Below are 19,835 nucleotides of genomic sequence, written 5' to 3' on the forward strand. Positions count from 1 at the left end.
ACATTTTGCACTATCTAAATTACAGCCGCAGCAGCATCTCCTACTTTGCTTCCTGGATTCTTGCTGTGTTTCTAGTAACTCGTGTAGATTTAAACATCTTTGCCTGAGAATGTTGGATATTCTAAAGTACTTCTCATAAGTACTCTTAATTGCTGCTCATCAGTTTCCCTATTGGCCCTGGCCAGCCCTCCCTCCCTCCCGTTCATACCAAGTGACCACCTACAATGGATTTCTGTTGCCGGAAGTTCCGCCGGGCAGCCATGCCTCTGGCGTGTGCCTGAATGATCACCACTGCCCTCCTCTTGGCCTGGACCTGCTGTCGCACCAGGTAGCCCCTGCAACGGGCCTGCAGCTGCACCAGCCTCTGTCGCATGGTCTGGAACTGTCTCATCAGCAGGTGACTCCGGGCAATGGCCTGTAGGCGCTTAAAGCCTACTAGGATCTGTGGGAGCAGGAGGGAGGTAGATTTACTGCAAGTGGCTTTCCTGAGAGATCTTCAATATAGTTTAGTCACCCGTTGGGTTTTTTTTTGTTTTTTGTTTTGTTTTTTTTGGCACAGTGCTGGTGTTACCAGTATCCATACATGGCAATGTGCATGAGCCTAGTAATTACTTGTAAGTTGGAGCAGAGCCTATCAGTCAAATAAGCACTAAATAAGCACCTGGTGAATAGCATATGTGATGGTTTATATTGACTGTGAACTTGGCAGGGTCTAGAATCACCTTGGAGACAAATCTCTGGGCTTGTCTGTGAAGAGTTTTCAAGATAAGGTTAATTGAGGTACGCGAATCTACCCTAAACATAGACAGCACCATCTCATGGGTCGGGTTTCTGCATTGGATAAAAAGGAGAAGCCTAGCTGAGCATAGGAACTCATTGCTCTCTCCTTCCTGACTGTGGAGGCAATGTAACTAGCAGTCTCAGATTTCTGCTGCCGTGATTGCCTTACCGTAATGGACCACCATATCCTCTCGAACTGTGAGCCCAAATAAGCCCTTCCTTCTTTTGATAAAAATTGCTTTTAGCAGGCATGTTGTTGCTGTAGCAAGGAAAATGTCTAATGCTATGTAACTGGTAGACTGCCATGGGCTTCACAGCAGCCAGCTGCGTTCACCGCATTGCTGGACAATGAGCTCCTGTGTGGAGCCCACTCAGGTCAGGTGGGTGTCGTTAAAATAGGAGAGTAAGAAATGGATGAACACCCAATCTATGCCAAGTCACAGAGGTTCCTGGGTCTCCAGGATGAGCCTGTTGGCCCAGCGTAAGGGTTTGAAAGTCATACAGACTTATAGAAGTTATATGTCGCCACTCCTGAGCAAATCTATCAAGCCCTCCGTGCTTTGGTTCCTTTACTTACAGAGTGATTAATATTAAATAAAACCATGCACTCAGTACAGTAGGTCCCCAAGTGACTCCTCCATTCTTGTCAGCTGCCACCATGTACTTTCTGAGCACGAAGTGCTGAAAGTCGGGGCCAGTTGCTAGTGTGACCCTCTTTTTTTTTTTTTTTTTTTGGTTTTTCGAGGCAGGGTTTCTCTGTGTAGCTTTGCGCCTGTCCTGGAACTCACTTGGTAGCCCAGACTGGCCTCGAACTCACAGAGATCCGCCTGGCTCTGCCTCCCGAGTGCTGGGATTAAAGGCGTGCGCCACCACCGCCCGCCCTAGTGTGACCCTCTTATGCTGCAGTTACAGTCACTGCCATGACAAGAACAAGGGGTCAAGTGAGGTCCAAGAGAGTGCAGTGATGGCCACTTTGATTCACAGAGAGCAGAGTCACTATCTGGGGTCTGCGGTGGGAAGAAAAAAGAGAAAGAAATGCTTGCAATGTGAGGTCCATCCTGCTGGTTATTCTATTAACTCCACGTTGGGAGAAGAAAAGCCATCAACCCAGTCCAGCACTGGGGGATGCCCAAAATTCTGGAGGAGAACATTTTGACCTCCTCCCAACACAGGGTTAGAGATCATGCAAAGAAAAAAATAGGTGAAGGGTTGGTGTCTGTCATTTAAAAATCTGTATTCTCAGCTGGCCAGTGGTGGCGCACGCCTTTAATCCCAGCACTTGGGAGGCAGAGGCAGGCGGATCTCTGAGAGTTCGAGGCCAGCCTGGACTACAGAGTGAGTTCCAGGAAAGGCGCAAAACTACACAAAGAAACCCTGTCTCAAAAAAACCAAAAAAAAAAAAAAATCTGTATTCTCTATCAATTTCGCAATGGAACGCTTCCTGCCTGGGAGTTCTAATTCAGAGAAACAATAGTGAATGATTTGTCTTTCATGGGTCAGTTTTCTGCTGCCCCTGAAGGCCCATCTTCCCAAGCTCTCTCTCTCTCTCACCAGCTCGAAATTCTTTCTTTGGCAGTGGCCTCGCCACACCGCCTGGAGAGTCACAGCTGCCTGTCTCTGCCTCAGGAACTCCTTCCTAGAGGGAAAATGCAAATTAGAGGCATTAAATAACTCTTCTAGATCCTGCAAAGTGTTTAGGAGCCAAGGGATTGATCTGGAAACAAAAGTGGATAATAAAATATTAGGGAGGAAGGAATCTGTACGACTCGCGCTGGGAAGCCTTTGCAAGACCATCAGATGTACATGCAGGTTAGAGTCATGAGGTTTAGTACTAACAACCCACATCTCCAGGCTGAGGACGTAGCTCAGTGGTCGAGCATTTGTCTAGTATAAGGCCTTAGGTTCAGTCCTCAGCATCACAAACAAAAAAAACCTCAGATAAAACAAGCAAAGGCTAAAGAAGAAACAAAATCTCCCCACACTTTTGAATGATGATAACCCAGTTTTTTTTAATAATCAAGAAATCTCTTCTCATCCCTTCATATTCTACCAAGATCTATAAAGGAACAGAATCAATTGCCATGTTTTCCTTTTTTTTTCCTTCTGTTTTCATGTGCATGTGTGCCTGTGTTTTTGCATGTGTGTAGGCACATGTGCTTGTGTGCACATGTATGTGTAGGACTGAGGATGGTATAAAAATTATCCTCAATCAATCTTCTGCCTTTCCATTCTTTGAGTCTCTCAACCAAACCCAGAGCTTGCTGATATGACTAATTTCACAGCCAGTTTGCACTGAAGATCCCATCTCCACCTTCTAAAGCTGAAATTATAGGCAGGATGACACATTCATCTATCTGACGTTTACATTGTGTCCTAGTTGGCTTCAACTGTCAGCTTGACACAGCCTAGAGTCATCTGAGAAGGGAGTTTCAATTTCTTTTTTTTTTCTTTTATAATTTAATTTTTACATATCAGCCACGGATTCCCTTGTTCTCCCCCCCTCCCGCCCCCCCCACCTTCCCCCCAGCCCACCCCCAAATCCCATCTCCTCCAGGGCAAAGCCTCCCCCGTGGACTGAGATCAACCTGGTAGACTCAGTCCAAGCAGGTCCAGTCCCCTCCTCCCAAGCTGAGCCAAGTGTCCCTGCATAAGCCCCAGGTTTCAAACAGCCAGCTCATGCAATGAGCACAGGACCCGGTCCCATTGACTGGATGCCTCCCAAACAGATCAAGCCAATCAACTGTCTCACCCATTCAGAGGGCCTGATCCAGTTGGGGGCCCCTCAGCCATTGGTTCATAGTTTATGTGTTTCCATTCCTTTGGCTATTTGTCCCTGTGCTTTATCCAACCTTGGTCTCAACAATTCTCGCTCATACAAACCCTCCTCATTCTCGCTAATTGGACTCCTGGAGCTCCACCTGGGGCCTGGCCGTGGATCTCTGCATTCAGTTCCCTCAGTCATTGGATGGGGTTTCTAGCACGACATGGACGTGAGTGGGGGTAATGAAGGGCAAGGGTCGAGAGAAAGAGAGCTTGGGGGAGCGGGAGATCCCAGCTGGATCAAGAACAGAGAGGGAGAACAAGGAATAAGAGACCATGATAAATGAAGACCACATGAGAATAGGAAGAAGCAAAGTGCTAGAGAGGCCCACAGAAATCCACAAAGATACCCACACAACAGACTGCTGGCAATGGTCGAGAGAAAGCCGGAACTGACCTACTCTGGTGATAGGATGGCCAAACACCCTAATTGTCGTGCTAGGGAGTTTCAATTTCTTGGCAGCTCCTCAGCCCAGGGCTGGGACAGAATCTGAATGTAGGGCTCTAGAGATCAGGGACCCCTCAAGGGAGCTTGGCCCACATAGATCTTTTATTTCACACTCACTGTGTTTTCTTACTACTTTTAATACTTTCCCAGATGAACTTCTTAGGTTTAGAGTAGTATGCCTCAGTCATTTAAAAACCACACAGAGAACTTCAATATTGATTATTCCTGGGTCCCATATAGAACAATTATATCAGAATGTTTGCTCTTTTTCTTTTCTTTTTTCTTTTTTTTCTTTTTGTTTTTGTTTTTGTTTTTGTTTTTTTCAAGACAGGGTTTCTCTGTGTAGCTTTGCACCTTTCCTGGAACTCGCTTTGGAGACCAGGCTGGCCTCGAACTCACAGAGATCTGCCTGCCTCTGCCTCCCAAGTGCTGGGATTAAAGGCGTGCGCCACCACCGCCTGGCAACTCTTTTTCTAACGTACACACACACACACACACACACACACACACACACACACACACAGAAAGAGAGAGAGAGAGAAAGAGAGAGAGAGAGAGAGACAGACAGGCACAAAGAGAAACAGAGAGACAGGCACAGACACAGAGAGAGACAGACAGACAGAGACAGAGACAGACAGACAGACAGATCACACACACACACACACACACACACACACACACACACACACACACACACTGGGTGAGTCTGTCAGTCCTCTAATTGTATACACCTGTGTACACATAGCTCTGTAACTACAGTCTCAGCTACCAAGACTGAAATTCTTTGGAAAAGACTGCATCTGCACTGAGTTGCACAGACTTTCATTTTTATCATTGCTCCTCAAATGATATACTTTAATAGCTACTTGTATGACCTTAGTATTGCATTGCATTATCTGGAGAAGGGTTAATTTATACAGGAGGATAGGTTTAGGTTACATGTGCCAATATCGTGCCATTTAAAAAAAGGGGGGGCTAGTGAGATGGCTCAGCAGTTAAGAGCACTCACTGCACTTTCAGAAGACTTGAGTTCAGTTCCCAGAACCCACATGGTGGCTCACAGCCATCTGTAACCCTAGTTCCAGGGAACCTGATGCCCTCCCCTGGCCTCCACATGTGCTAGGTATGCACATGGTGCACATACATATATGCAGGCAAAACACTTACATACATAAAAAATATAAAATAAAATAGAAAAAAACTGTTTTGCTCAGACTGGCCTTGAACTCATGATCCTCCTGCCTCTGCCTTCTGGGTGCTGGTATTATAGTCATGTACAACCATGCCTGGCAATGCCATTTTATATAAAGGACTATTATTCTTAGGCTTTGATATACCCAAGAGCCTGGAACTAACCTCCCCAGTGATCTAATAGGCAGCCAAGGTATCAACCAAAGCACCACGAAGCAGAGCTAATCTGCCTCCTTCAGGTGTTCACATCAGCGGCTCTGGGCCTGGGGTAGCTGCCCCCCAGGGCACATTCAGCAAAGTCTAGGAGATTCTGGTTGTTGTGTTGGGGGTAGGTAATAATGCTACTGATGTCTAGTGTGTGAAGATCAGGGGTTCTGATCACAGTACTATCTCCATGGCAAAAAAAAAAGTTATCCAAGGGACTGGAAGTGTAGTTTAGTGGTGGAGTCCATGCTTAGTACGTGTGAGGACTTGTGATCAGTCCCAAGCATCAAAACTAGCTGGGACAGAAAGATGATTCAGCGGTAAAGGTGCTTCCTGTGGGGCTTGGTGACTTGAGTTTGATCCCTAAGACCCACATAGTAGAAGGAGAGAAATGACTTCTGAATGATGCCCTCTGACTTCCATGCACATGCTGTGTCTACACAAATACACCTGCAATAATCTATGTTCATAAGGTAAAAAAGTTGGCCATAGTAGTAGGTGCTTATAATCCTGGTGCTTTGGGGTGGGGACAGGAGGATCCCTGGCGTCACTGGCCAGCCAACCCACTCTACTTGGCAAACTCCAGAGACTGTCTCACAAAACAAGGTGGCTGACTGGTAGCTGAAATCATCAATGTGACCCAATGCATGTGCACTTGCATGTGCGTGTGCACATGCACACACACACATACACACACACTACTGCAACTGAAAACAACCCTCAGTGGCTGGAGAGAGCAGAGGACGAGTCGGTAAGATTGAAGACAGAACAGTAGGATTTTTCAACCTACAGGACGGGGAGGAAATGTGGTGTGGTATTGTGTTCCCCAAAATGTTGTGTACCTTAATAAACGTATCTGGGGTCAGAGAACAGAAAAGCCACAAGATGCTTAGGCTAGAAAATGTTAGCACACGCCTTTAATCCTAGCATTCCAGAGACAGAAATCCCTTTGGATCTCTGTGAGTTCAAGGCCGCATTGGAAACAGCCAGGCATGGTGACTCACGCCTTTAATCCCAGAAAGCAGCCTTTAATCCCAGGGAGTGGTGGTAGAAAGCAGAAAGGTTTATAAGGCGTGAGGACCAGAAACTAGAAGCATTTGCCTGGTTAAGCATTTGGCTGGTTAAGCTTTCAGGCTTTCGAGCAGCAGTTCAGCTGAGAGCCATTGGGATGAGGACACAGAAGCTTCCAGTCTGAGGAAACAGGACCAGCCGAGAAGTTGGTCGGGTGAGGAAGCTGTGGCTTGTTCTGTCTCTCTGATCTACCAGCATTGACCCCAATAACTGGCCTCGGGTTTGATTTTATTAATAAGACTCTCTAAGATTCATGCTACAGAAATGGACTGAAGAGAGTGAGCAGGGCCCCAGGGACCAAAGGGACCACGACAAAAGAGCTAATACTGGTTGGTGCCTTCCAAGACCCAGAGCCAAGAAGGAAGAGATCACTTTACTGACAGAAATGGCGACATCTGAAAAGGACTTGCCTTGCAAACACGAGGACCTGTACACCCGTGTGTGTGTGTGTGTGTGTGTGTGTGTGTGTGTGTGTGTGTGTGTGTGTGTGTGTGTAAAATGTGTATTGACACACGTAAAGGTGAGATTGAGGCAGACACTTTTCACTTATGGAGTGCTTTTCCAATTATGCATTAGAATTATCAACATAGCTGAGTGTCCCCATTGAGGAGATCTTGTGCCTCAGTCTCCCAGGCCTGCCTGAGGGACATGGTGTGCTGGATGACTGCATCTTGGCACTTGCCTGCACTCCAGGTTAAGTGGGTGAGGTGCACATAGGGTACGAGGTGGGCCTGGGGCCTCCAAATAGCCATAGAACACTTAGCATCAGACCAATCCAAACCCGAGGATGGTTTATGGGGCAGGCACCTGTATTTGTGTCCCCGGAGGACTCTCTGGATGCTGATCGCTGCTCCGTCCAGGACCTGGCTCCTCTGAATCTCTAGCATTGTGTCCTGGTGATCCTGAGGATGGGTGACATCATCGTGTTGCTACCCCTCCTACCCCCACGGCCCCTGCTTGATACCAGGTCTTGGTCTCCAGAAGTCAGTTATGTCCCAGACTCTCCAATGTTCCCAAAGCCACACACCTGCAGTGGACTATATAGCACACCTGAGCTTATTTCTGTGCGAAAATCGTTCCCAAAGCCCATGAGCAGAGCTCATGGGAGCTGGCGTGAGATGATGGATTGTCCCCACCCATGGGTGTCTCTGATGGATTGTCCCCACCCATGGGTGTCTCTCCTGCCTCTTACTCCTCCTAGTTCCCTGGGGCCTGAGATGGGAAGCACAGGCCTGTCATTGTAGCCCCAGGAAGGCAGAACTTGTCTTTATAGAACAGAGAGCAATGGTCTTGTGGCTGGTGGAAAGAGGTTGGTGGCTCAGCCGTCCTCCCTACCTTCCTCCCTTGGTCCCCCTCATCCTCCCTCCCTCCTTCTCATTCTCCCTCCCTCGTTCTGGCCCTCCCTCCTTCTATCAAGCATCAGGATGACTGAGTCTCCCATTTGCCCTGGTGAGCTTGGGAACATAGAACTGGACCAGACCTTGGGCACGGACTCAAGGAACCAGGACTTTAGGGGTGAACCTTCTCTTCTCATTCTTTCCTTATGGCCAACTTCACCCTGTGCTGCTCTGTGTGACCTTTCGTGGCTGTTCCATCTTCCTGGGGAGTTCCCCGATAGTCCCTCTGTTACCCTGTCTCTCTACTACTCCTTCCTGTCTGGATTCCAAATCCCCATTACGGGACAAACAGTGCATGAACCGATGGCTGGGGACAGGGCAAGCACGGTGGACCGCCCACCCCCACCCCCCACCCCTGCCCCATCGTTCCCAGGAGGCCAGGGGATCGCACCTTCAGGAAGATTTTGGTCCTTCCCACTTTCCAGTCTTTGTCTGTCCCCAGGCACAGGTCAGCAATGCGCAAGGCCATCTGGCGGTGCTTGTCTTGAAACTGTTGAGAAAACCAGGGGTGGCCAGGGACTCAGGAGAGGCGTGAGAGCCTCCTCCAGGGCTGCTCAAGCAGAGGTCCCTTTGTCCTAACAGGCTTCCCAACAAGGGCTGTCTGAGTACACTCAGGCACTTGGCTACACTCCAGGGGCACATAGGGTACTTGGTGGGCCTGAGGCCTCCGTGTAGCTTGGGAGCACTTTGCCTCAGACCAATCCAGACTTTAGGATGGCTGCAGGCTGCGGAAGGATGGCAGAGCATCCTATCCCACAGAGCTCCCTAGTCACCCCTCAGGTCCTGGACCTGGTGGCCTTGGGAGAGCCGAGTAAACCCCCAGACATCTAAACGGAACCCACACAAGCCACCGGCATCAACCAGAAGCCAGTGTGAGCCAGCCACCTTGTCTATACGGCGGCGCAAAGATGCAGGAGGAGGACAAAAGGAAGGTGGAGAAGAGTTAGTGGGAGGCACAAGGTCCTCTCAGCTGCCGGACACACACCTGCTTCTGCTCCGGGCTGGGCAGCAGCACGCGGAACCTCTGTGAGAACTCATCGAATGTGTAGCGGATGGGGAAGCCTGACTTGCGGATCTGCACCGTCTCCATCATGCCGGAGTAACGCAGCTGCTGGATGCACAGCTCTCGGTCAAACAGCTGTGGGGAGAGAAGACCGGGCTGAGGAGCCAAACCACTCACTGTTGCTACTGCTGGGGGTGGGGGTGGGGGCTCAACTTGCCTAGGGACCCACCCAGCCATCCCCCAAAGACCAGAAGAACTCATCAAATGCATGATTGAACTAAAATGACTTGTTTTTTATTGGGGGGCAGGTGCTGCCCAGAAGTTGATATATAGGTGAGCATGAATGACAATCTATTTAAGCATGTGACACTGTACACAGATTTCAAGTGACTTTCTGAAGATAGCAGTGACAGTGGCTGAAATGTCTCCAAAGACATAAAGGACAATGACATAGAAACTGGAACCCAGGTCAGTCATGGTGGCCCACACATATGGCACCTGGAGGCAGAAGCAGGAGGATCACGAGGCCAGCCTTGGCTATATAGTGAGACAAAAGAGGTGGAGGGTGGGGATACTGGTTTAGTTTTGAGTCAGCTTGACACAAGCTAGAGTCATTTGGGAAGAGGGAACCTGAGTTGAGAAAAATGCCTCCACCAGGCTGGCCTGTGGGCAAGCCTGTGGTACATTTTCGTAATTAGTGATTAATGTGGGAAGGCCCAGCCCAGTTGGACAGTGTCACCCCTAGGCTGGTGGTCCTTGGGTGTATAAGAAAGCAGGCTGAGGAAGCCATGAGGAGCAAGCCAATAAGCCATAATCCTCCATGGCCTCGGCTTCAGTCCCTGACTCTATCCTGCCCTGTTTTGAATTCCTTCCCTGAGTGATGGACTGCGAGGTGGAACTGTACCCTGAAACAAACCCTTTTCTCCTCAAGTTACTTTTGGTCATGGTGTTTTATCAGAGCATAGAAACCCTTTCTAAGAGAGTGCCTGATGAACAACAGCAAAAGTTGTCCTCTGGCCTCCATACCCACACACAGAGGGGAGGAGGGGGGGGAGGGAGGGGGAGAGAGAGAGAGAGAGAGAGAGAGAGAGAGAGAGAGAGAGAGAGAGAAGGAAGAGAGGGAGGAGAGGGAGGAGGAGGAGGAGAAGAAGGAGGAGGAGGAGGAGGAGGAGGAGGCGGAGAAGGAGAAGAAGAAGAAGAAGAAGAAGAAGAAGAAGAAGAAGAAGAAGAAGAAGAAGAAGAAGAAGAAGAAGAAGAAGAAGAAGAAGAAGAAGAAGTCACTTGCGTATGTCCCCCGTTAGGAATGCAGTGTTTTAAGTGGGCCTTGCTTGCATCAGCATGGACGCTGCCCTGATAAAGGCAGCATCACCATACCTCCCCTCCTCAGTGGAAGTAGGAGGTGACTCTACTAAAGGCAGGGACTCTGTAGGTCCAAGCTTGTCCTCTCTTCCTCTGGATGGACATACACTACTGGATGGAGGGAGAGAGAGCTGAGGTTGGAGGCTAGTGTGGCTGACTGGAATTTGCGTATGGTAGCTTCCCTTCTGTCTCCGAGACTCTGGAGGGGACTCTCAACTTGAAGTATTAGGGGAGATGACACCTTTAAATAGACAAGCCATGGGCAGGTTGGTGAGGATCACCATGGCCAAGTTGGTGAGGGTCACCATGGGCAGGTTGGTGATGATCACCATGGGCAGGTTGGTGAGGATCACCATGGGCAGGTTGGTGAGGATCGCCATGGGCAGGTTAGTGATGATCACCATGGGCAGGTTGGTGAGGTCACCATGGGCAGGTTGGTGAGGATCACCATGAGCAGGTTGGTGAGGATCACCATGGGCAGGTTGGTGAGGGTCACCATGGGCAGCCCTGGGTGAATGGCCAGCTGTTATTGACTGAGCATGTCCTGAAAACCTGTAGTTTCTTATTTAATTTCCACAACAACGTGATGGGCATGCTTGGCTCTGATTTAAAGATGAGATACCTGAAGGACAGGGCCATACTCTTCAGTGGCTGAGCCTGTCTGGTCCTCAGTCTAGGCCTCTCCTCCACAATTCACAGCAGGTAACTGCTGCCACTGAGATGAATTCTGGTCAGGGACACCACAGAATGTGAGCCTCAGCCTAGGGCAGGCAGTGTGGCTACCTGCAGGACCTCTAAGAGCAAGGTGGGTTTTCCCAGCATGAGGAATAAGAGCTGTCTAAGCTGGCAGTGGTGGCACACCTTTAATCCCAGCCTTTGGGAGGCAGAGGCAGGTGGATATCTGTGAGTTCAAGGCTAGCCTGGTCTACAGAGTGAGTTCCAGGACAGCAAAGGTTACACAGAGAAACCCTGTCTCGAAAAACAACAAAACAAATCTAAGAGTTGTCTATAGCAGCTGTCTATACTAGTGTGATTGGCCCCCATAAACTCATAGGGAGTGGCACTATTGGGAGGTGTGGTCTTGTTGAAGTAGGTGTGGCCTTGTTGGAGGACATATATCACTGTGAGGGTGGGTTTTGAGGTCTCATATGTTCAAGATACTGCCCAATATCTCAGACCACTTCCTGTTTCCCCACAAAGATGTAGAACTCTCAGCTCCTTCTCCAGCACCATGTCTGCCTGCACACTGCCATGTCCCACCATGATGACAATGAACTGAACCTCTGAACTGTAAGCCACAGTGAAATGTTTTCCTTTATAAGAGTTGCCATGGTTATGGTGTCTCTTCACAGCAATAGAAACCCTAAACGAAGACAACTAGCTTTTATAAAACAGCCTCAATATATACAATTGCATTCTACTTAAAAGGTACTTCACTTAATGTAATATTTATTTATTAGATTTTTTTATATTACATTTATTTATTTATTGTGTGTGTGTGTGTGTGTGTGTGTGTGTGTGTGTGTGTGTGCACGCGCACATGCATCATGGCATGTATATGGAGGCGAGAGGACAACTTGTGGCATCTGGTTCTCTACTTCCATCACATGAGTCCTAGGGATCAAACTCAGGACATCAGGTTTGGCAGCAAGTACGTGCACCCACTGAACCATTTGTCAGCCCCAATGCAATTTCCTTTCTAGGAAAGTATGACAACCTGCCTTTTGAACCACTGGAACCCACAGTAAATGCCACCACCACCACCACCACCAACAACAACAACAACAAACCTAGGCGTGTCCCGACAATATCAGTGATGGTAGGAGGAGGTAAGCAGATCTCAGGGGCCTGCTGGCTAGCTGGTCTAATTAAATCTGCAAGCTCTGGGTTCTTGGAGACACCCTGTCTCAACAAATAAGGTACAGGGGCTGGAACGGTGGCTCAGCCGTTCAGAGCGCATGTGCTTCTACTGAAGACCTAAGTTCCCAGCATCCGGGTTCAGGTGGTTCACAAGGCCCACAATTCCAACTACAGGGGATCTGATGCTCTCTTTTGACCTCTACAAGCAATTGCACACTCATGTGCACATGTGCCCACACAGACACGCATGCACACACGTACTGTTTTTTTTTTTTAAGGGGGTGGTTGCTGGAGAGATGGCTCAGTAGTTCAGAACACTGGCTGCTCTTCCAGAGGTCCTGGGTTTGCATTCCAGCACCCACACCATGGCTCACAACTGCCCATAACTCCAGTTCTAGGGGAGTTCCAGCTCTAGTTCCACCTCTGGCCTCGATGGGCATCAGGCACACACATGGTGCATGCATGCATGCAGGCCAAATATCCATACATACAAAACAAAATAATTTAAAAACTATATGACTTGGAGAGCAATAAAAAAAGATACCAAATATCAAACTCTATCCTCCATGTACACATATGTGCACCCCTATAATACACACATTCATCATACACTAACATGAGCACATAAATATCTTTATTCCCCTATGGCGCGGTTTTTAGTTATCTTGTCTTTGCAAGTCACATTCCCTAGTTTGGGGAGACCCTGTGCTTACAGCCTTTTAGGGAGTGGGTTCTATAGATCAGGCCATCACAGGCATCCACCTTGTCCCCACCACCTGAGGATAAAGCTCCTGCAGGTCTTACCACAGGAGTGGACCTGACTCTTAGGTGCCAGCATTTGAAATAGCTGTTGCCTCCTGCTAAGCGTGGCTTCTACACGGGAGACATGCCATAGCATCACCTCCTACCCGCGTTTACCCCTTCCGAGTGACACAGTGTCTTTTGTATCAAAAGGTCAGCTGAGACAAGACCACTCCGTTTTGGGGGAAATGCCATGTTATAAACCTCTGTGTAAGTTTATAGCTTCTAGTTCCCAGATGTAAGTTTTGATTCTCCTGAGCTTTGCCTTCCCAAATGTCAACTTTGGCCCGAAGGGTCAAACTGCACAGCTCCGCAGAGATGAGCCAATCATGTAAGAATGTGAGGCCAGACTCTGACCAACAAGAGCATGCACGGCATCCTGGAGTCCTAGAAGCCCAGCAGACTTCCCACCACGTGTGCTTGCTTGCTGGAACTGGCCACTGCTCATCACCCAACTACGGAGGTGAAGCTTGCCTTTCAAAGATACTTTGGGTCACGTGGGCATTCTTGTCACATTTCTGACATCCTATAAACAAGACTAAGTCTGACTTTAGGGAAGTCGAGAAAAATGAGGCTCAGAGCCTGGCCAAGCACACACAGCAGATGATGGGGGGGCGGGGCTAAAAAGCTAGGCTGTGAGTGAACCACTGCGCTGCTGCTGCCACCGACTCACACCGGTTTTCTGTGACGTGGGGGCAGCTGACAGCTATAGTGCTGGCCACCCTTGGATGTTAACTCTAGGTGTCAAACTCAGCCCCTCAGGACCACCACCCCCGTCCCGGCACGCCCCCAGCCTCCCCTAGTTACCAGCGGCTTCTTGTACTCATTGGGTTTGATGCAGCGGATGAAGTAAGGCTGGCAGTGGGTCAGGATTCTCATCAGCTGCTCCAGGGACTGTTTGAACTGGCCCGCGAGGGTCAGGGGGCGCTTGGTGGAGTCTGATGGCTGCCAAGAGAAAGCAGGAGGCATAAGGGCGGGGGAGGGGGGGGAGGCGCTACGCCTGGGGAACTGGGGACCCGTGCCACAGTGGGGGCTGCCACCCAGGACAAATGTACACGCTTCCTCCTCCACCCCTCCCCCATGCCTTCTTTCCTTTTCCTTTTCACTTCCTTCTCTCCTTTCCCTCCATCCTTCCTTCTTTCCTTCCTTCCCCCCTCATTCATTTCTTCTCTCCCTTTTCCCTCTTCTCTACTTCCCTTTTTTTAAAAGATGATTTTTAAAAATTTCACGTGCATTGGTGTTTTGCCTGCCTATATGTCTGTGTGAGGGTGTCAGATGCCCTGGAACTGGAGCCACGGACAGTTGTGAGCTGCCATGTGGGTGCTGGGAATTGAACCCGGGTCCTCTGGAAGAGCAGCCAGTGCTCTTACCTGCTGAGCCACGTCTCCAACCCATTTCCCTTCTTTTGTACTTTCCTCTCTTCCCCTTCCCTCTGTATTACTCTCCCTCCTCTCTCTCCTTTCTCCTCCTTCCTTCTCTCTCTTTCCTTTATTTATTCTTTCTCTCCTCTTCTCTCCTTCACTCCAGCATAAGCCTTCGTGGGTGCCAGCTGCATGCTGGGGACTCCTAGTGAATAAAGGCTCTCCTGGTCGCATCTGTCTGGGCCAGTGCCTTGGAGCAAGGGCGGCAGGTGAGTAGCCCACCTTGAAGGCCGACTGGCTTCCTGCCTTCATCTGGCGGATGGTGCCATGGCCCAGCTTTGTCTGTGGTGACTCCAGGTTGAATATCTCCTTCAGGAACTTGTTTTTGGAGGAGTGAATCAGGATGAGGATGTCTGTGCTCAGCACGTCTCGGTTCTTCTCCAGGAAGCCTGTGGGGGCAGCAGGGACAGCCTTCAGGCCAAAAGAGCCATCTCCCCCATCGCTTGAGTTAGACGAGAATGCCTGGGGGGACTCCAGAGTGTCCGCTGAAGCAAACTGTCTATGTTCCACTCAGACAGAACTTCTGTCTCCACTAAGTCACATCTGACCTCTGTCTAAACTCTCAGCCCCCTGCATCCCGTTCCCACTCACCACTGCTGTCTAAATGAATACAGTTATTCTGCTTCTGAGGTCTTGGGCATTCTGGTAGGGTTGAAGTTTTCCTAACTGGAACACCTGGCCTTCAGAAACGGGGCATAGATAGTGTTCTGGGCTGAATGCATCCACCCAAATTTATTTATTGGGGTCCTTGCTTCCAGTACTTATGGATCCAGTATAGATCTCCTGTTTGAAGAGGCGGCTTTGTGTGCATGTAAATGTGCATGTTTGTGTAAGTGTGGTACTCATATGTGCCTGTGTATGTGGAGGTCAGGTGCTGTTGATTTTTTTTTTTTTTTTGAGTCCCTCATTAGCCTGGAATTCACCAAATAGGTTAGGCTGCTATCCAGAGAGCCCCAGCGGTCTGCCTCCCAGTGCTGAGGTTCCAGGGGGCAGGCTGTGTCCAGCCTTTTTCCTTTTTTTTAAAAACGTGACTTCTGAGGATTGACTCCAGTTATCACACTTGCAGAGAGAGCACTCTACTGACTGAGCTCTTGCCCAAACCTGAGAGGGGCCTTTACATGATCAAGGTAAAGTGAGGTTGTGAGGGTAGGCCTTGACCCAGCATGGCCAGTGTCATTAAATTCTGAGAGAGGACTGTGTGAGGTCACTAGGAGAGATGGCTACCTCTGAGCCATGATCATGTGAGGTCATGGGTACAACAGGGTAGTTAAAAGGAAAACCAGACACTTTAGCATTTTTGCTTATTGCTTTATGTTTTTTGAGACTGAGTCTCATAGAGGCCCAGGCTGACTTCAAACTTACTTTGTAGCTGAGGATGACCTTGAACATCTAACCCTCCTGTTTTCACCTCTGGACTGCTGGAATTACAGGTGTGTACCACAATGCCTAGTTTACAAAGTGCTGGGACTCAAATGCCAGGGCATCATGCATGCTAGGCAAGACTTTAAGCTAAGGTTTTGTTTTTTAAAACTCGTGTGTGTGTGTGTGTGTGTGTGTGTGTGTGTGTGTGTGTGTGCATATGAGTGTGTGCGCATGTGCGTGTGCGTGTGCATTTATGTGTGAGATTATGGGCGTGAGCATGCCATGGTGCCTGTGTGGCGGTCAGAGGACTTCCCTTCTGCCTCCTTTGACATTGGATCTCTTGTTATTCAACACTATGTACACCAGGCTATTGGTCCTTGACTTCCAGGGATCCCCCTGTCTCCGTATGCCATTTCACCACAGCAGTGATGAGACTGTGGATGTGAGCTGTGTCTGATTCGAGAAGTGTCTGGCTTTCGTGGGTTCTGGGTATTCTAAACTAGGTCCTTGTGCTTGGAGAAAGAAGTTTCCCGAATCTGCGCGTCCTCTTTGAAGGGCTCTAGCAGGCTGGAGCAGGGCAAACATAGAGCTGACAGTTTTTTGCCCTTTACCCTTCTGTCCCATTCTCTTTAATTTGCCAGACTGTTAGATTACATTCCTAGCCACCAAGGTCTAGTCCCTTATATGGCCAGTCCCTCCTCCTGAGGCTGACCACCAAGGTTCAGCTATGAAAGTACTGAAGTCCAGCAATCAAAAGGCCCCTTTTTGGCTACCCTAATTAACCTGGCCAATCAAAATTAAACACCTCATCCTAACACTGGGTTTCCCCTTTCCCTTTATAAACTGTCATTTGCCTATAGGCCACATCTGTCTCCTCGCTATCCAGAGGCAGATCTTTGTCCCTCTGGGGCAAATATCCTTCCCCCTGTCCCTTGTCCCTTTCCTCCCTTCTTTCTTGTCTCCTGTTCCCAGCCCTTTGTCCCTCTAGAGCCAATAAATCTCCTTTGGCTGAGAGCTTGGTCTTGTGTCCTGTGCTAAGTCTGGTCTTTCACTCTTAAGTATCATGTCACTTCAAAACAAAACAAAACAAAACAAAACCCCTCACTCTTGAATACTTAGGGTGCTAGGGGATGGGCTCAATGTCCTCCTTGGATTCTGGGACTATGATTGCTAATACTGGTTGTCAATTTGACTACATCTGGAATCAACTAAAACCCAAGCAGCTGGGCACGCCTGTGAGGGATTTTGCTTAACTGGATCATTTGAAGGGGGGAAGACCCACCCTAAATCTGGATCATTTGAGATCAGAAGACCCATCTTGGCCACACCTTCTGTTGGCAGCCCATGTGAAAGGACACGGGAGAAGCAAGCTTTTGCTTTTTGCCTGCTTCCCCTCACTCTCTGTGGCAAGTTCATCCGTCCGGTTGCTGGTGTTAGAACCTACTTTTTCAGGATCCCAATATAGACCAAAGACAAACTGAGGCATCCAGCCTCATGAGCTGAACCAGATTCTTGGCCTTCCCATCGGGAGACAGCCATTGCCAGGCCAGAGCCTGGAAACTCCTCTAATAAATGCCCTTTTAATATAGATTGATTCCACTAGTTCTGTTCTTCTAGAGAACACTAAGTAGTACAGAGACTCTCCCTTTCTCAAGAGCTTAAAGTCAGGGTGTGGCAGGGACTGTGAAGGAGCCTTGCCATCTTCCGAGTTTTCCAACAGAATTCCCCCACGTCCAGCACCCTGCTTCCTCTTGGTAAGTTACCAGCCTTTCTGCTCCTCTGTCTCTCTAAAGGAAAAGCATGCAAGGATTGTCCCTAGATTCGCATCTCTACTTAAAGACGTCTACGGATGATGCCCACCTCCCCTGTTTTTCTGACTACAAGGGCACACTGGCTACCTTCCCATTCTTCTAAGTACAACAGACGACACATTAGACCTTTGCTTCTCTACTCAATACTATGAGTAACCTGACTACAACATGAAGTCAGCTCATGGAATCAATGTCTAAAAGCAAAATCTAAACCTCTTGTAAGAATACGCATGAGAAGAGCTGGGGCTATGGCTCAGCTGGTAGAGTGCTTGCCTAGCTTGCATGATTCCCTGGGTTCGATTCCCAGCACCATACAAACTGGACACGGTGGTGCAAATATCAGCACTTGGGAGGTGGAGGCAGGAGGATCAGGAGTTGAAGGTGGTTTTCAGCAACATGGTGAGTTGAAGGCAGCCTGGACTATAGGAGATTCTGCTTTATAGCACTCAGAAGGCAGGAGTACTAGAGGCCAGCCTGGCTACACAGCAAGATCCTGGGCAGGCAAGGCTACCTAGGGAGACCCTGCCTCAAAACAAAAACAACGAGAAAGAAAACCTTTGTGACACTAGACCTCACAGTGAACTCCAAGCCATGACACGGGCAACAAAGGAAAAGCGATAAACCAGACTTCTTTAGAATAAAACCTTTGGCACCATTAAGAAAGTGATACGAGCCGGGCGGTGGTGGCGCACGCCTTTAATCCCAGCACTCGGGAGGCAGAGCCAGGCGGATCTCTGTGAGTTCGAGGCCAGCCTGGGCTACCAAGTGAGTTCCAGGACAGGCGCAAAGCTACACAGAGAAACCCTGTCTCGAAAAACCAAAAAGAAAAAAAAAAAAAAGAAAGAAAGTGATACGGAGCCAGGTGTGGGGTCCACACATGTAATGTCAGGGATTTTGGAGGTGGAGGATGAGCTTTGCATCATGCCTCTATCTAAAAAGCAAACAAGCAAACAATCAAAAACAAAAAGCAAGGATTGGAATATAGTTCGGTGGGAGAGAGCACTTGCCTACTATGTGTTAGGCCCTGAGCTCCATCCACAGCCACCAAAACAACGGCAAAACACAAACCCCTCAGAACGAGAAAAAATTTAAAACTATGTATCTGATGAGGTACTTGTAGCCAGAGTATAGAAAGCACTATTATAGGCCAGTGAGATGACTCAGCAGGTAAAGGTACCCACTGCCAAGTCTGATGACTCGAGTTCAATCCCTGGGACCCACATTGTGGGAGGAGAGAACTGACTCCTGCAAGTCATGCTATGATAACACAAGTTCAAACGCACGTGGAAAAGCTTGAACTCTCTTACATGTCTATTAAAACTGTAAAATAGCACAGCTGCTTTGGAAAGAGTTTTGTGGCTCCTCAAAAACTACACATGACCTAGCAATCTGCTGCTAGGTATATGCGGAGAAAACTGAAATCTATGTCCACACAAAAGCCTGCCCTGGATATCCACTGTGTTATATAAAATAGCTGTACAGTGGAAACAGCTGAGCTATCCATCAGTTGAAGAGAGAAACAAAATATGGGTCAATAACACTGCAGAATATTCTTCTGCAATAGGAAGAAACAAAGGAGGCTGGGGAGAGGATTCAGTTGGTAAAGTACTTAGTGTGTAAGCATCAGGGCTTTGGGTCGGTCCCTCTCAACGTCCATCAACACAATCTTCAAAGAAACCAGACACAAAGAGCATACGTGATATGTGCAATGGTTAATGTTTTGTCAGTCTGCCAGAATCTAGAGTCAACCTGGTAGACAGGCCCCTGGGGGATTATCTTTATTGCATTAGTTGAGGCAGAGAAATCTACCCTCAGTGGGTGGAACTGTTCCCTGGCTAGAATTCTGGACTGTGTAAGTGGAGAAGGGGAGCTGAACATCAGTCTGCATTCATCCTTCACTGTCCCCTGACTACCTCCTTCCTATGGTATCCTGAGTTGGCCCCGAGTGGGTTATACATAGAGTTGTGCTCACCTTCTGCCTGGTAGTACACTTCACCCGCGAAGTGTGTGATCCCAAATCGGGTGTCATGGATGTTCTTGGGTCTCAGGAAGAACTTGTTGTTGGCATGGACGCTGTTCAGTTTCTGCAGCATAGTGACGTCTGTCCCCTGGAAGAACCCAGAGGCTTTATGGGCTGAGGCCCCAGAGTCATGAGGAGGTCAGCAGGCGAACCCACAGAGGCAAAGCAAGCTAGGCTCAAGATGACTTATGGCTCACTATTGATGGACAATTAGTTCACAATGATTGGTGACCTGTAGTGAGGACTCAGGAACAGAGATTAGGGGCTATTCCCTGGCCAGCTCTCCT

At 48.8% G+C, this 19,835-nt stretch overlaps 1 protein-coding gene across 1 annotated transcript in view; it reads right to left on the minus strand.

Moving 5' to 3' along the window:
• The window catches only part of Myo7b (myosin VIIB), a 74,693-nt gene that overhangs the window by 26,833 nt on the left and 28,025 nt on the right, over window positions 1-19,835 (minus strand). The window contains exons 13-20 of the mRNA XM_052741769.1: window positions 19,501-19,636; window positions 14,578-14,744; window positions 13,742-13,879; window positions 8,897-9,049; window positions 8,303-8,401; window positions 7,322-7,416; window positions 2,332-2,416; window positions 224-442 (exon numbers count right to left, since the gene is read on the minus strand). Of these exons, the coding sequence (XP_052597729.1) occupies window positions 224-442; window positions 2,332-2,416; window positions 7,322-7,416; window positions 8,303-8,401; window positions 8,897-9,049; window positions 13,742-13,879; window positions 14,578-14,744; window positions 19,501-19,636 (1,092 nt within the window). The remainder of the gene's footprint in view (window positions 1-223; window positions 443-2,331; window positions 2,417-7,321; window positions 7,417-8,302; window positions 8,402-8,896; window positions 9,050-13,741; window positions 13,880-14,577; window positions 14,745-19,500; window positions 19,637-19,835) is intronic.

The sequence above is a fragment of the Peromyscus californicus genome, unplaced genomic scaffold (assembly GCF_007827085.1).
Source record: "Peromyscus californicus insignis strain IS unplaced genomic scaffold, ASM782708v3 Scaffold_17__1_contigs__length_78620276, whole genome shotgun sequence".
Lineage (NCBI taxonomy): Eukaryota > Metazoa > Chordata > Mammalia > Rodentia > Cricetidae > Peromyscus > Peromyscus californicus.